General features: G+C 37.6%; 1 protein-coding gene across 2 annotated transcripts in view; it reads left to right on the forward strand.

Moving 5' to 3' along the window:
* The window catches only part of BCKDHB (branched chain keto acid dehydrogenase E1 subunit beta), a 113,828-nt gene that overhangs the window by 53,774 nt on the left and 43,504 nt on the right, over positions 1 to 16,550 (forward strand). Inside the window, exon 8 of one of the 2 annotated variants that reach the window (XM_008640212.2) lies at positions 12,303 to 12,389. The exons of the other annotated variant lie outside the window; for it this stretch is intronic. Within the exon in view, the coding sequence (XP_008638434.1) occupies positions 12,303 to 12,389 (87 nt within the window). The remainder of the gene's footprint in view (positions 1 to 12,302; positions 12,390 to 16,550) is intronic. 2 annotated transcript variants of the gene reach the window in all.

Consider the following 16,550-nt stretch of genomic DNA (forward strand, 5'->3'; position numbering starts at 1 on the left):
GTTTTTTGCTGGGACACTCTAACTATTGTTTGTCCTCATGGTTGTTTGAATTGTGTTAGAAGCTACTGAGCAATTCAGTGGGGGAAAATGAAGTATTATTGTCTTCAGCAATAAAATTCCAGTCTGTTTTACTTATTTTATTGGTGACCTGATGCTATTTTTCTCCTTTCTTTTAAGAGCAGTTGCTGGCTTTTTTCAAGCTCTCCAAACCTATATAGTTAGCTTCAATAAAATTATTCTGAAGAGACCAGTTATGTGGGTCGTATCTGGCAGCGTAGTGTTTTGCTTCTGGATGAATACTGCCAAGAATTGTTCCAGACAGTGTTTTTGTGTGTGTGTTGGGGTGTGAGTATGGCAGTGAATTAGCTGGCCTGTCCTTAGATCCTCCAGAATAGCTGGGGAAGTTGTCTATCTGGTGTTTTTCACAGAAAGTATAGTACAGTAGTTGCGTTAGTAGAAGATGTATGAATCTTACAAATAACTGGATTGTCCATGGGATCCCTTTAAGAATTGTCCAGGATCCCATCAGTTTTTCAAGAATAAAAGAATAGCTGAGGCACTGTTCATCCTCGTGTTTTATAACTCAGCTTTGCTGTCTGACTTTTTGATGTGACTCTAGAGAATCAGAGCACCTGGAAGAGCAAGGGTACTGAACAGAGCGAATGGTGGTGGCTGTGAGGAAGGGGGATAAATAAAGCTATCTAGATGCTCTTAGTATTTCAGGTACCTTTATAGAGATAGATCCCTCTAAGATTTTGGGACTTTCATCTTACGGAATGTGGGTGTTTTCTCTGCCTTTTTGGCTGTGGAAGACTGCAGTCTTTCCTTAAAGGTTATCTTGGAGGAACCTCAAAAAACACTCAGACTTAAAAGCTTGGATTTTATTCTTTTATGACGAAGTATTATAGTGAAAAGGAGATGTACTCTTACAGCCTGATTATTCCAGGAATTTGAGGGACAGATGAAATTTTCAAAACCTGAACATATTAATAAACAAGATGCATATAATTTCTGAAAAGCAAGAGGAGGGCTAACTAATCTCAAATTTTAATTTATTAATAGACTTACAACATTTAAGGCCTAAAATAAGTGCTGAATTTGAACATGAATATAGAAAACTGAAGAAGCAAGTTAATTTATGAAGACACTAATTTGTAATGTTTAACAATTAATTAAAACTCTGAAAAGTACTTCTCTCCATGGAATGTCAGATGAATGTGGTGATGCCACACAAACCTGACGGGTGTCTTATAATGTGTTAATGAAGATTTTTGGGATGAGAAGGATCTCTTTAGTGCAAAGGATCTCTTTGGTGCAGTATTGTTCATCTGTATTTTCTGAGACTTCCTAATTTTGCTCCCATAAACAGGGAATTAAAAAGTATAGAGGATGAAGGGAGGATAGATCTGTCCATGGTGTTTTATTAATTACTGGTCACACTGGTGAAGGTTGGAAGCTGCTGCAAAAGTTCTTGTTTTCTGAAACCTTTGCTGTTAAATTTTATGTTTGAGGCTGTACACAGAGAAGGATTATTTGAACAGATGTATTTAATTGTGGTCAAGTAGGCAAATATATTTCAAAGTATTGAGGAATCACGAGTTGCCAGTCCAATGGATTCATGAATATTTTCCTTAAGTTTAGTTGCCATTATACTTTAAATGTCTATTTAAGGAATCTGCTCATAGTTATTGCTAGAACACAGTGACTGGGAGATCTAGAGGCATTTGGTTAAAAGAAGTATTTTTTAATATTCATGCTACTTATTTCAGTAGTGTAGCAGATTGTATGTGGAGAGCTCAGAAGTAAACATACTCTTGCACCAAATGTTTATTAAAATTATTAATTGTCACTATTAAGGGGAGATTCCAGTGCCAGAAAGTAAATGAGATGTGAAGAGGTGGAGGAAAAGAATGCAATAAAGTCAGTGCAGTGTATATAAAGTTATAAGAATGAGCCAGATGGGTTTTATTTTTAAATTTACTTTTGAATTCTGAATCAGTTTTCTTCCCAAACCAATTCATTGTAGTTTGTATGTAGCAATTTGTCTTAAGGATATCAAAAAGCCATGCTGTGGAATTCCAGAAATACTTTTTCTTTGCCTATCTCTTAATGAAGTTGATTGCTGTGTTGTTACATACTTTTAAGTTAAACGGGAGTACCCATCTGCACAAAACATAAATTGTCCCCACAATCCATGACTATTATTATCACCTATTGTTTTCTCAGCAATTTTCTGTTTTAGGGTATGTAGAATGATGATACAAAAGTATTAGAAGAGGGTTTGTAGCACAGTTGTATTAAAAGAGTAAGTTTACTGAAAGGCATTGGAGACTTAGTCACTACTTGATAGAATGTTAGTCCTTTTAGTCTGCTTTAACCCTCTCCTATTAAAAATTATATCAAGCAGCCCAGACTGTATTGAGATGCACCCTGCTGTGTGTCATACCTCATTTCTCTTTTCACAGTCTCAGCTCTTTAAATTGCAAGTTCTTTGGAGAGGAATTCTCTGCTACTCTTTATAGGCTACTCTACACATTGGCGATCTGTCTTTGGTTCTTGACTTTGCAGGAAGCTTATAAATCTCTATGTTGATCATCTCAGCCATACCCTGACAATGTTGTGTAGGGTATAAAGGCCATAACTGTTTTACTATCACCTCTTCATTGCTTCTTAGGATGTTCTACCTAGCCCTGGAGCAACCCCTTTTGGTTTTGACTGCAATTTTTAAAATTTTCTATGTTACTTTGCATTATTCCTGTGCTTGTTTTCATTCTTCCTTATCTCTGCACCACCGTCTTCATACTACAACAGTTTTTGGTGCTATGCAGGAAAAACCCACATTAGTACTTTAGAATTATTTTTGGCATTGATAGTGTAAAATGATACATACTGGAATATTAAATACTAGTATGTTGAGTCAGTAAGTTTTATGGTAGTGTTAACATTTCTCTGCAAGTTGTTTCATATGTGCATCCCTGCTGTGGTCACATTAGTTCTTTATGAACTGTTCCTGCCATACATACAATGGGGGAAAAGATCCGTCCTGATGTGGATTTCAGTATGCAACATCAGCATAACAGAAATTCTGCCTCTGGGCACCACTGAAAAGAGCCTGGCTCAGTCTTGTTTGCACCCTCCCTTTGGGTATGTAGATACATAGATGAGGTCCCTTCATCCCAGTTCCTTAATCATCCCTGTGGCCTGTTGTTGGACTCTCCAGTATGTCCATGTCTTTCTTACTGAGGAGCACAGAACCAGATCCAGCATTCCAGGTGTGGCCTCACCAGTGCTGAGCAGAGGGGCAGCATCACCTCCTTTGTCTGGCTGCCAGCACTCCTCCTAATGCAGTCCAGGACACCATGTGCCTTCTTTGCTGCAGGGGCACATTTCTGGCTCATGGTCAATGTGATGTCCCTTTCCTGCCAGGCTGCTTTCCAGCTGTGCAGCCCACAGTGTGCACAGGTACATGGAGTTGTTCCTCCCCAAGGGCAGGACTTGGTGCTTCCCTTTTTTGAACTGCATGAGGTCCCTGTCAGCCTGTCCAGGTCTCTCCAAATGGCAGCACAGCTCCTTCAGCCTATCAGCTGCTCCTCCCAGTCTGGCGTCATCTGCACCTCTGCTGAGGGTGTACTGTCCACCCCATCATTCAGATGCAACTGCAGATTTGCCCAAGAAGAAAACACCAATAACATTTTCTAAATAATGATGTAGAGTGCAGTTCTGAAAATGTGTGTTGAGATTGCTGGAGTGCTCCCAGCTGTGGGTCATCTCACTGATACCACTCAAGACTGCTCACAGGTGCATGTCTTCTGCTTCAGTGAGCACTTGGTTGCCTTTATGTGATCAGATTTAAGAGAATGTTAAGTATTGCATGAAAGAACTATCAGTAAATATTTTGAAGCTGTTTTTAGTAAAACTAGTGTTCTTCACCCAAACTGAAAGTTTCGTGTGATTTCTGAATGTATTAAAGAGATGAGGAAAAGTAAGCATGGCCTTGCTAAGGCTTAATCTGTGATAAGTGTCTGGATCTGTGGACAAAGGATAAGCAATGAATGACACCTTGACTGCAAAAAAGCTTTTGTTACTCTCAGAATACTCCTGTATCCAATGAACAGCTCTGGTGCAGTGGACAGCTGGATAGGCAAAATGCTGTTTGTGTGCTTGCATGGTCATGGTTAGTGGGTAGAGTACAATATTCTACATGCAAGCCAGTGACAAGCAAGGACTGCAGGGGTCTATACTAGGGCCTGTCTTCCCTCTCTTCCTTCACCCATGCTACTGTTAGCATCCTCTTCTGTTTCTGCCTTTGCATTCTCTTTGCATTCTGCCTTTGCATCCCAGCTTTTCTCTGTGCTCCAGATTATATGCGTGTTGCTTCCCCTTCCTTTGAGCTCTCATTAGGGTTTTCTTCCAGCTATATATTGCTAGTACGAAGGAGTTGGTAAAAGAAGAAGCCAGGTAGAAGCACAGTTGGACTGATCGTTTTGGAGAGAACAGATTTAAAGGGGCCATGTAAAATGAACTTAAGTTTATTTTTTGGAGCTTTGCTCCTTATTAGAAATCAATATTCAAAGGCATAGTATTAATTTTCAAAGAGCTGAGTGAACAGTATGGCAGCTGTCTACAAAATGTTACATTTTACTGCATGGTTTGATAATTTATTTGATGAAGCATTAATCATTTGGTTTGAGGTAAATGTCATACATTTCTAATACTTCTCTTAATTTTCCTACTCTCTGTTGTTGTCACTGTTTCCTGTTAGTGTTGTCTCCTCCTGTGTTTTGCTTCTCCTTGATAGAAACCAGACTCAAAGTGTCTTCATCTTTGTGCTCTTTGCAGTCTGGGAACCCTAAAGGATCTCCTCATTGTCATTCTTGACATGTAAATTAGTTATCACAGATTCTTTTGGTTTGGGGAAACTCATTCTGCACTTCCAAAGCTGGCAGTAGGTCTGAGCCTGGCCCAGCAGCCTTGGCTGTGCCATCTGCAGTCAATGAATTCCAGACTTGTAGGTCAGAAAGCACAAACCTCGGTTGCATCAGCTGAAAAAGCAGACAGGAGTGGATTAGAAGCCTCTGTTTCGGTTAAGTAGTAACAGGAAGATTAAGATTTGTGCTCTGCTAATGTGAATCAGTTCAAATTGTTTAGCTGTTTCTCTCAAGCTAGAAAGGTGATGGACTTGTTTTCCACTCCCTGCTGTTAATCAGCATGCTCATCTATTACAGAAGTGCCTATGTTTTTTTCATTTTATTGTTTGAGAAATTTTGGTTAAAGATTTTTGTCCAATGGCCTTCCCAAGTGATATAATAAAAACGACTTCTTTTTCTTTCCAAGTAATTTTATCTTTGATCTTCCTAGATTGTTGCCAGTGTTAGGCTAGGATTCTTTGCTATACAATTGCAATACTGTGATAATGTTTGTTATACTTAACAGAATCTTAACAGAAGGAGGGGAAGGCTGACTGTCTCCTTACCAGTAGTTGAGAAATCTCATTCATGCTTTGGGCTGTTGAGCTGATGAAATAATGTTTTTTCATGTCATTTGTTTATCTCATAATTGTCTTGATTTTATTGAAAAATGTCTCAATGAATTTCAGTTCACTTTTGGAAGTGTAGTGTAGACACTGTGATAGAGTACATCTCTCATTTTCCTTCTCTGGAAATTTAGTTCTGTTGAAACCCACAGCAAATGATGTTGTTTTGTTTCTTCTTCCATTTTTTCTTCAATGTTAAGAATTATTTTTGTTGGTAGGAGCTTTAAAGAGGGCATACTTTTCCTATCTTTTCCTTCTTCTAGAAGAAGGCACTCTTGGGCAACTGATCGCTATAATTTGCAAACTAGAACATGACTGTTCGGAAGCTGCAGGGCTTTCTTGTGTCCAGGGTACTAGGACACAACCAGTTCCCCTTCCCTTCTATTCCTTCTCTTAGGACCTTAGGAGAAAAAAATGGTGCTTGAGGATCTATTCGGTTTTCCAGAGATCCCACAAATCCAGTGAGATTCATCTGCTGGGATATCTGGAAACTGGGGACGGAATAACTGCATTTGCTAGGACTGTCAGTGTATCACATGCACAAACTGTAGTTAGGATGTGTCATTCTGTGGATCTGCATGTGCTGAGTGAATGTAATCCTCAGTGATTTATCTGGCAGATTATGTTACATATTTCTCTGTGGGAAGTGCTGAATAGAAATCTGGGATCTTATTTCTATCTCTATGCTCGTGGTGTTCAGTACCAAGAATGCTGCTATGCAATTTGTTATTGAAACATTAAAGGGAAAGTAGAACTAATGGGCTGGGGAAAGTAGCCTCCCTCAGGTTTTACATTTTCCAAGCACAAATTCATTAAAGCTGGTCTAAAAATGAAAAAGGGAAATGTTTTTCAAGACATTTATTGAAACTTTACCAAGTAATTTTTTTTTTAAATCTCCCGTATTCTGATTTGTTTTTGGTAAAAGCACATACCAATTAATGTTCATTTTTATACAGTTTTATAATTGCTTCATACATGCTTAGTACAAAATGGGATACAATAAAAATATAATTTCAGTACTTTTACCAGCTTTTTAAAAATTATTGTGGAAAGCTAGTTTTTCGATGATGCAGGAAGTTTTTATAGTCTCTAAAGAACACAATCAAAAGTATGCAAAAATATAAAGGGGAAAATGAACATTAAAAAAATTCCTTTTCTGTAAGAGATGGAAAATCGATTTTTCTGAAAACAGGATTTTCTTTTTAAAGAAAATTGCCAGCTTACCATTGTGACAAAATAACAACTTTATAAGAAAAGTTTTACTTTGATAATTTCTTTACAGGCAGTGTCTGTGTTACTGAAGCAGCTGTTTACTGGAAGTAGTGGTGTTGCTATGTGTGGAGAGCAGTAGTGTTAAATGTAGTTTAGCGTCAAACTCATTTTGGTTTAAAACTGCTTTCTCCTAAGTAAGGGTGGAATATGTTACTGGTAGTGTCAGCATTTGGATTTCAAAGTGCTTGGAAGTGCCAGGCTTGCATTGTTTTCTTCTGTCATCGGTGCCTGTAGGAGAGGAGAAAACATCCCACATAATGAATTGAGAGTTGAACAGAAAAATGATTATAAAAACTCTTGGATAGAGAGTGTGGTCAGGGAGGTTGAAAACAATTCGCACAACTGCTTCACTGTGAAAACACTGGGCTGCAGTTCAGAAAACCTTCAGAGTGCACCTTGAAAGCATTTGTTTTGCAAAGGCATTAGGTTTTTTTACATTTCCTTATCAGTGATCATGCCTTTAGCCTTTTGCTCTGATGCAGCGTCAGTTGTTGTCCTTGTGAATGACACCAAGCTAAAACAGTCATGACAATGAAATTGAAGTGAAAAAGTATAGTCAGTCCTGGTTTCTGATTTCGTTTTGGTGTTAATTTAATAGTGTGAAGCCCTAGAGTCTCTTCTCTGATGACTGGATATAGCAGAGGTGACATTGGTGTGCTGTAACCTGGGTCTCTGCTGCCTTCCAGAGGGAGAGAGCACTGCTGAAGCTTTTTGCGTGCAAATCCTGATATGCCTTTCATCTCTAAATCTGTCTCTGAAGTGGTGTTTGCTGCTCTGTGCTAACTGTACAGGACAAATCAGATTATCCCCTCCAGCTGGCTTTCCCTGTAGCCCTCTCAGTGTTGATATGTCAGGGATGGGCTGGGAAAAAGGAGTTCTGGGCAGGGTAGGACCTCTCTCTTTTGGACCCCAGGGTTGTATCATCTGAACTGGTCTGTGACAGCACAGAGTGACCATACAAAGAGAAGCCGTACTCTCTAAGTGCCTGAATGTTGCCTCTGACTTCCCTTTATGGTCTGTTACTAAAGATGGCAAAAAAAAAAAATTCAATTTTCATTTAATTTGAGATGTGGTATACATACAGAATCTCTTGGTGCCCTCTGAAGTATATCTGGACTTAGAGATCAGCAAGCAACAACTTCTAGTTGTAAAGAAGGAACATTTTTGTCAGTGCCAATCTCTTAAGCCATACCATGTTCTTTGAAGACATATTTTCAAAAATACTCTCCATGAGCTGCAGAATGTGCATGCATTTCGAAATTTTATTTTTTTACTTAGGTAAGCAAAAGTGTAAATCCTGGGGTTTTGGAAGACAGAATGGGGGTGTTGAGGAAATAGGGGAGAATCAAGCCTTTACAGAAATACAAGTGTCTGGTTGTGAGGGGAGAAAACACATCATTCTTTGAAAAGCCAGCCTTTTCTCTAGCTACTCCAGTTTAAAAAAGCCACTCCATCTGTCCACCTTTTAAAAAGGTGGTAAGATGAGGGTAATTGATTCTATACTGGACAATTTGCTACACTTTGCTGATTTAGCCACTGTTTTCTCCAGTTTTTTGCAGTGTATTTCCCGTTAAGTTTGAAGGTTGAGGACTGTATTACTTGATGTTACTGAGCTGCATTTATTTGTTGTGTAAATGCTCTTCTGAATATTGGGCTTTGGTTATCCTGGAGGTTGAATGATCACCTTATTTGAATTAACAGGGACTAATGTTTTGCCACGGATTTAAAAAGTGAAATTAATGTCTTATAGACGAGCGTTGATACCTGCAAGTAATCATTGACCATGTCTGCTGTGCCCTATAGATAGTAGAGCAGCTAGTTTTGAAATTTGCACTTTTAACTGATTAACTATTTTGCTTCCAGGAAATAAGGTTAAATTTTCATTTGAAGATACAGAACATTCTAGGACACAACCAATGTATGAAAATGTTGGGGGTTTTTGGCGGGTTTTGTTCTAAGCTATACGGACTGAAACATTTTTATATTGTAATATATATTTAAAAATTGTGTTTAGAAGAATCACATCTGTTGCTATTGTCTGCTGTTTTTACTGTATAGTGCTGTCATATGTAAGGTAGAAAAAACAGTATCATAATTAAAATTAAGAGGGTATACAAAGACCCAATGTTTGCTGAAAAAAGTCTCTTGATCAGGAATTTACAAGTCTGATACCTTAAGGAGCAATTTTTCTACAGAAAATCTGTACCAAATCAATTAGGGAGAATGATCCATAAACATGGAAGACATTATCAAGAAAGAAGCAGCTATTCAAAAATAATTAGAAATACATGATCAACAGTTCAGCCTTGTTTGAGAACATTTAATAGGTGCTTACAAAATAAATTGCCACAGTTTGAAAAGTAAGACATTAGTACTGACCTGACTCTAACTGTATGGCATAGAAAGGCAGTGTTAGTTAATGGAAATCATAAAGTCTCAAGGTCCTGCAAAGTTGGATTTTCAACCTGTTTTTTTAATATTTCTATCAAATATCTGGAAGACATTATAACCATTGCTGGTAAAAAGAGGTAAGAAATAGCTAAGAAACAGATGAAATAGACTGTTACTGATAAAGAGAAGATAAGATCATTAACTGAGCTAAGCTAAGGAACATAAGATATTTTTCAGCATATCTAAATACAATTTTGTGTCTTGAAATAAAGGCACACTATATTTTCATCTTTATTCCAGGAAGCCATTATCCTTTAACCTTCTTTCCCACAAGCAAGGAGTTGCAGTTATCAGAAAAATCTGGACTTGTCCTGTTATGCTTTGGCCAACAGGCCTCATACATCCAAGAGCCACAGTACTGAGGCTGCATTATCTCTGTATTTGATGTTGCTCTGAAAAAATCTGGAATGCTGGTTCCAGATGGGTGTGCTTCAAGGACATAGAAAACTGGAGATGATTCAGGCTAGGGTTGTAAGAATGATGAAGAAATTGGAAATGGGCTGTTTGCTGAAAGATTTAGAACTCAGTTTGCTTAATTTAGCAAAATTGTGGTTAAGAGACCATTTGATCACAGTCTTAATATATTCATTTGGGAGCTGAAATATGATAATAGATAGTGTCTCCTTCTAGCAAACAAGAAACAGCAGCTTTGAAGTTAAGTAAGCCAAATTATTTGGAAATGAGGTGCAAAATTGTAACTAGGAAGGGAGTTAAAACCTGGAACAATTTACCAATAGGTATGATGCATTTACACACGCTAGAAATACTTAAGATTGCATGTGTTCCTGAAAAACTCACTGTAGGCTAGGTTGGGTACTAAAAGCACCAAAGCTCTGCATGGTTTTGTACCAGGAGTGATATATATAGTATGTTATACTAGAGCTGAGATATTTGTATGCAGTGCTTGGTGACAGCTGCTTGTTTGCTCTTAACAAGCTCCCACAGACATGGGGTCCTTGAAGCCCCTGGGAATCATATGTAAAAACAAGGATTACTCATACAGTAGAAGCAGGTTACCAAAAAGAGATTATCTTCCCTTCCCTCTCCCTCCCCCTCCCCCCCTTTTCTGTATTATTTACATGGATTCAGTTTGTGAACAGATGAAATAAAGTTATTAATTATTTAGTACAAAAGACCATATTGGATTCAGGAAACCGGTAATGTGAAAATAATTGGAGGCTGAGACATAGTGAAGGAATGCATTAAAGGTCCTTTTCTTATTCTTCCCTAAACATTAAATTATCTCTTTGGGGAGATAATTTACTGGACTGGCAGATTCATGGTCCGACCCCATGTGAATTTGCCTATATGCTTTTTAACAGTGTTTGATTATACTCTGTTATATTCTGAGAAATGGGATCTGTAACTTCAATGATAGCTTGTAATGTATCAAAATGTGAACCTCTCAGAACAAGTATATGCAAAAGAATCTTTTTTTAAAATAAAGAGGATTTTAAAAAACCCAAACAGCCAAACTGAACTTTAACACTGATTAGTTGTATCAGTTTTACTATAGCAACTTGTACCCGATTATATCAGTTTTATCATATCAGCTTAAAACTGGAGCATACATTTTGTTCATTGAACTGTTGTTTTGATGTACTGGACAGATTTATAGTGCAGTTAATATCTCTGTTTCTTTAGATACAAGTTTCCAGTGCTGGAAAAAAAACCCCAGGAAATCAGCCTATGTAACTGAATTACTTTCCAGCTGCTGAAATTACTTTTTCTGTTTTGTTTTCAACTCACTTCATAGTACAATATATGGAACATGTTTGTAGCCTGCGACTTGCCAGTACATCTGTGGATGAGCTGTTTAGAACCACTGATTGAATCATTGCTAGAAAAGCAAAAGAGTTAGAAAAATACTTGAATCAGAGAGAAAGCTGCATAATTGGGGCATTGCCTTTATGTATCCTATTATGTAGATTACATGGAGTTGTCTGAGTGGGGAACGTGCTGGTATAGACATTAAATTGAAGATCACAGTGTTCAGAAGGTCTGATCTGATAGCAAGCGCTGTCTTGGGCTCTTCCACTTGACTAATGGTAGATCAGCAGTACACTCTGTACTTATCTTAAATGTCAGACTGTAGCTGTTCTTGAAAGATTAACATAGACAATAATCTGATTATTTTTTTTCTCTGATGTGCATGTCTAGAAGTTTATGAGACTTTTTTTAATGAGCCTTTTTATTATAATAGTTTTTAAATGTGTATTATGGAAGCTGACGCTTTGCTGCCATATTTCTGACTAATGGTATTTGATAGGTTCGATTCGGGCAATTTAGCATAGTTGCAGTAAACATCTATGTATTTGTTGCGGTGAAGCTTTATATTTCCCATCAGATTAAAAATATTTTGCTTTCATTGTTATGTTTCACAATGAACACAGTTTTGTTTTTTTGATCAAAGATGCTTAGATCATCTATATATATTATGCTATTTATTTATCTGTGAAGTAGATCACATAAAACTGCACAAACATTGAAATCTAAAATTAGAAAATGGTGCTTCTAACTGCCGTGTAAAATTTAAATATGCAGCACTAGTCCACATGTTTTCTTGCTGAAGTTTTTGTTTAGCAATTCTACTTTGTGAATAGCAATGATCCATGACTTTACATAGGATCTGTTTGTACAGAGATACGAGTGAAGTATTTCTTTGTGTCTTTTAGTATTTTGAGGCTTCAAATTTTTACTGGCTGCTTGTTAAAATCCTTATTCTATTTCAGAAATGTTACAGTTTGCATTGATAGAGTAAATTCATATAAAATGGGTTCAAATTTATTCTTGATACTTGCTTAAAATAGAGTGGAAAATGTGAATACTTTTATAGTAAGTATAAAAACATCCTATAAAAACATCCTGACTCATTTAGTATTTTAGGATAATTTATCGTTCACTGGAAATGCAAGAGGGGAAAAGCAGGTACATTCTAACATTGCTAACAAAGTAATATATTTCATATATTCCACAATTAGTACAAGTAAGAGATCACAAGAGCTGTAATTTGATGACATTTTGGGCATTTGTTTTTCCTTTTTAGTCGGTGGCAAAGACTGGGCGGTTGCTGATTAGCCATGAGGCTCCCTTGACAGGAGGATTTGCATCTGAAATCAGTTCCACAGTTCAGGTACATGGGTTATTTGTTTTTAAATGTTCTGCATGACTGAATATGGTTGCCTGTAGAAGAAATACTTAACACTACATTAAAAGTTGAGTTTTTATATTTTTTTGAAAGTTATTCTCTTTTGCAGTTTTGTGGATGTTTGCCTTAATTTATCTGAACAGCTGAGAAATCATGTTACCTACTAGGCACTATGCATAGTGTCTGCTAAGCTAGAAATTTAACTTTCACTGCAAAGCAGGGAGAATGGGCACTGTCAGATGCAGGGCAAAAAGCTTCATGTATAGTCTGGTTTTAATGTTCTGTTTTATTTTTCTCATATGCTTATCCCTTGAGCTTCTTAAAAATACATTCTAGGAATGTTGAAATCAGACACAGAAAAAGCACTCAGGTCCAGTATGGTATAACACAGTGTGAGTCTGCAGAAGTTGTTCACATGTGTTTGTAGTGATGCTCATGCACGTGTTGAGCTTGTATGCACAGAACAGGTTGGAAAGGCTGAGATGTACATCAGTATCAGTTACATCTTGAGCATTAGGTTTTGGAAGTCCTTTTGAGCTTTCTGTTGTGTTTTATACCTGTACCTGCATGGAAATTTTCCCCTTAACTTGATTTCTTTCCATTGTGCATCAGTGGTACTGGTTTGTAGAAACACCTAAATTAAGCGTGTCCATCACTATCTGATTACTCTTCCTTGGTTATTCTAGGATAGTTAAATTATAGGACCAGAGAGAAATGGGATTGTAAAATTCACAAAGTATGAACCATGTAGGCTGTAATTAAAGCTTGGTAATTAGCCTTTTTATAGGAAGGAATAGAGTTATTAGTCCTGGAAGTGTAATTCTGAATAAAATATGCAAAGGAATCAGAATAGTATGTTTCTTTATCTTTGTGGTACAGTTTCTTTTAAAGAGTAGTTGTACTAATTTTAATGCAATTATATTAAGGTAAACTTATTTTTTTCTATCAAAATTTTTTCTCTGTTAAGAACCAAATATTTGATTTCATAGAGATCTCATAGCAGCCCTCCAGTATCTGAAGGGAGCTTACAAGGAAGCTGGAAAATGACTCTTCGTCAGGAACTGTAGTGATAAGAAACAGAGTCATGGATTCAAACTGAAAGAAGGGAAATTTAGGTTAAATGTATGGAAGAAATTCTTTACTGTGAAGGTGGTGAGGCACTCTAACAGGTTGCCCAGAGAAACTGTGGATGCCCCATCCCTGGTTCATGTTCAAGGCCATGTTGAATGGAGGAGCTCCGAGCAACCTGGTCTAGTTGAAGATGTCCCTGCCCATGGCAGAGGTTTGGAACTAGATGAAGGTCCCTTCCAACCCAAACCATTCTATGATTCCATGATTTTTCATCCTTCTAAATCATCAGCATTTGACCTCCTTTCTTTTGTAGATAGTCTCTGATTAAACTAGGAATAATAAAATCATAAGGTACTGCCAGCTGTGAGTGTAGGAAATTAATTTTCTGTATAAATTCTCACAGAAGTGTGAAACAGACTCAAGCAAAAGAGCCTGTCTTCTAGCGTCTAGTGTTATTATCGGCACTTAAGGAGAAAACTATTCTAAGGTGATCAGCAAAGTCAAAATCTAGTGTATAACAAAGGAAAGCATATGTGTTGAATAAAAAAGTGGTCTGAAAAAAAATCTTATCAGTAAATATCATAGGAAGAACATGGGAGGCCCAATATATTGCTAAAATTACATGAGTTTTTAATCTCCTCAGACCTCCACTGAGAAAGCTGCTTACATGATTGATCCTTCTTGAGGTGGTGTTTTTCCTATCAGAGATATATCTGACAAATATCACTTGTTTAGGAAACAAAGTCGAAAACACTTTAGTAAAGGGCCATTTATCTCTGTCAATATTGAAAGAAAATATTTGTTTTATTATAGTTGCTCATAATTTTTATATTCATATTTCTTAGGAAACTAGGCTTTATATCTTAAGAAATATTGGTCTATTACATATGCTCCATCAGAATGAATTAGAATATAACTCTTTGCCATTGCGTTTATCCATGACAAGTTTCTTTCATATAAATTGACCAACTTAACTCTGTGTTATAACCATATTTTCATCACTCTGTATATCCATTCTTGAAGATTCTATCATCCATACTAAAATTTTGATATGAGTACTTTAAATATTATACTGCAAAAGAGATTAAAATAAAAAGCATTACAACATTTTAAAGAATAGTATTGCTTTAGGCATAATAAAGACCTTGTTTTTCTTATTCAGTTAAAAATCTTGATCTCTAAATGATCAAGTTAAGTCCATATGTCCAATATCACTGTGCTGTAAAAATGAAAACAAAAATTGAAATTCTCTTTTCCTGGATACAATGCATACTGAGAATGCCAAAAATTGGGGATTGCAGTTGGCTTTAGTTTCGTCTTACACATGGAAGTAATAAGACTTCAATAAAATGTGTCCAGTTGGATTAGATGATTAGTTTCCATATTGTTATTCCATCCTTGCTGTGAGGTCTCCTCATAGAAATAAGGTGACTAAAAGTACATAGGTTATTTTAAAAATTAGTGGTCACATACACTTCATGGTGATTTACACTTCAAGGAAAAGAGTACAAATGGAAGTGATGGCTTTCACTCATGGACTATAGGAAGAAAATACATTGAATACTTTACTTTTTGCATACGAGAGATTAAAAGCAGCATTTGGAGAGCATGTTAAATCAGATTGGTTGTGTGTCGAGTACAGAATATATTAAAGGGGCACATTATTGCACTAAGTGGTCATTTACTCTGCTCAGACATATAAAACTAAAAACAAGAAGAGGTGGTGTACTTAAAAGTCTACATTATATGACTTTGTCCTTTGCAAAAAAAATTATGTTTCATATGTGATCTCAACAGGTGTTCTGAAGTGAGCAACAGATGCTAGGACAAATTCAGTACAGGTACAGTTAAAAGTCCAAATAGGTTATATTTGGTAGAAAAGCTTGCAAAACTGTCATGTTCAGCAGAGAAAGTGTTAAACTTGCATAAAGCATATGGTTGGAGCACAGTTTGAGAAGCCTTGGGAGAAAGGCCCACTGAGATGTCACTTCCAAAATAATGAAGAATTGTGTGTGGAAATCATCAGTACATTAATCATTTGTAATACACAGAAACATAAATTCAATAACTGTGTCCCTGTTTAAATATAAAAATAAAAAAAAAGGGAAAAAAAAGAGAAAACCAGGGTGTCGGGGTCCCTCCCCCCTTCCACGTAGTCCTGGGAGGGGGGCCCTGGGGGGAGGCATAGGATCTCCCTAGCCCCTGGTCAGCTTCGTTCTGCGTTGGTTGTTTTGTGTTCCCTGCACGGGCAAGGACCCTCGGGTCCCGTGATTGAGCAGTTCCTCGGCAGAGCCCGGCCATGCGGCTGGAGAAATAAACATCTCTGAAACATCTATCAAGAATCGGTCCATAGATACTTCTTTTCCACGGGCCTCGTTGTTTGATACATCATGTTACAGAATCCCCACTGTAACAAATGGTGGGGAATTGTGAGCAGAACTATCCCCGATCCCTAAGCGACTAATGTGTGAGTAACTTTGGATTCCTCTTCTTGTTTTTGGTTTGGTATTCCATATCTAAACTATGGAGGAACCCTGGAAAGACTTTTGGCTCTCAGAGCTGCATATGGACATTTATCTTAAACTTGAAAAGATTCTTGAACAACTATTTGTAAAGCTTAGCTTAATTCAAGCTCAAAAGGAACTGAAACACTTCCTGGCATGGTTGTTTAAGAACTTTTTCTATGTTTCTTGGGATTTAATTCTTACCAAAGACTTTTGGAACACGGTTTGGACACAGTTAATTTTTGAGTCAAAGTATATGCCGATGGAAGAATATTTTCGTGAATATTATTTAATTACTGAGACTGTTGAGCAATGTCAGCTGTGTCCTGCCTGGCAGAAGCCTGCCTCAGGGACCATGCGACCCAGACCACGTGGACCGAGCGCTCTCCAAGCAGCAGCGAGGCAGTTCCCCTGCGTGGGCAGAGTGACGTGAGCTGCAGTGTCGGCAGTGGGGCAAGGTGCGGCGGGAGCCCACCTGGCCCCGTGCAGTGTGTGGTGGAGCGAGCCCCATGAGAGGAGCGGCGTGCAGGCGGCGGCTGGCGGGGTTGGGGGTGGGGGGGGGGGGGGCACA

This window comes from Corvus brachyrhynchos, unplaced genomic scaffold (genome assembly GCF_000691975.1).
Source record: "Corvus brachyrhynchos isolate BGI_N302 unplaced genomic scaffold, ASM69197v1 scaffold87, whole genome shotgun sequence".
Lineage (NCBI taxonomy): Eukaryota > Metazoa > Chordata > Aves > Passeriformes > Corvidae > Corvus > Corvus brachyrhynchos.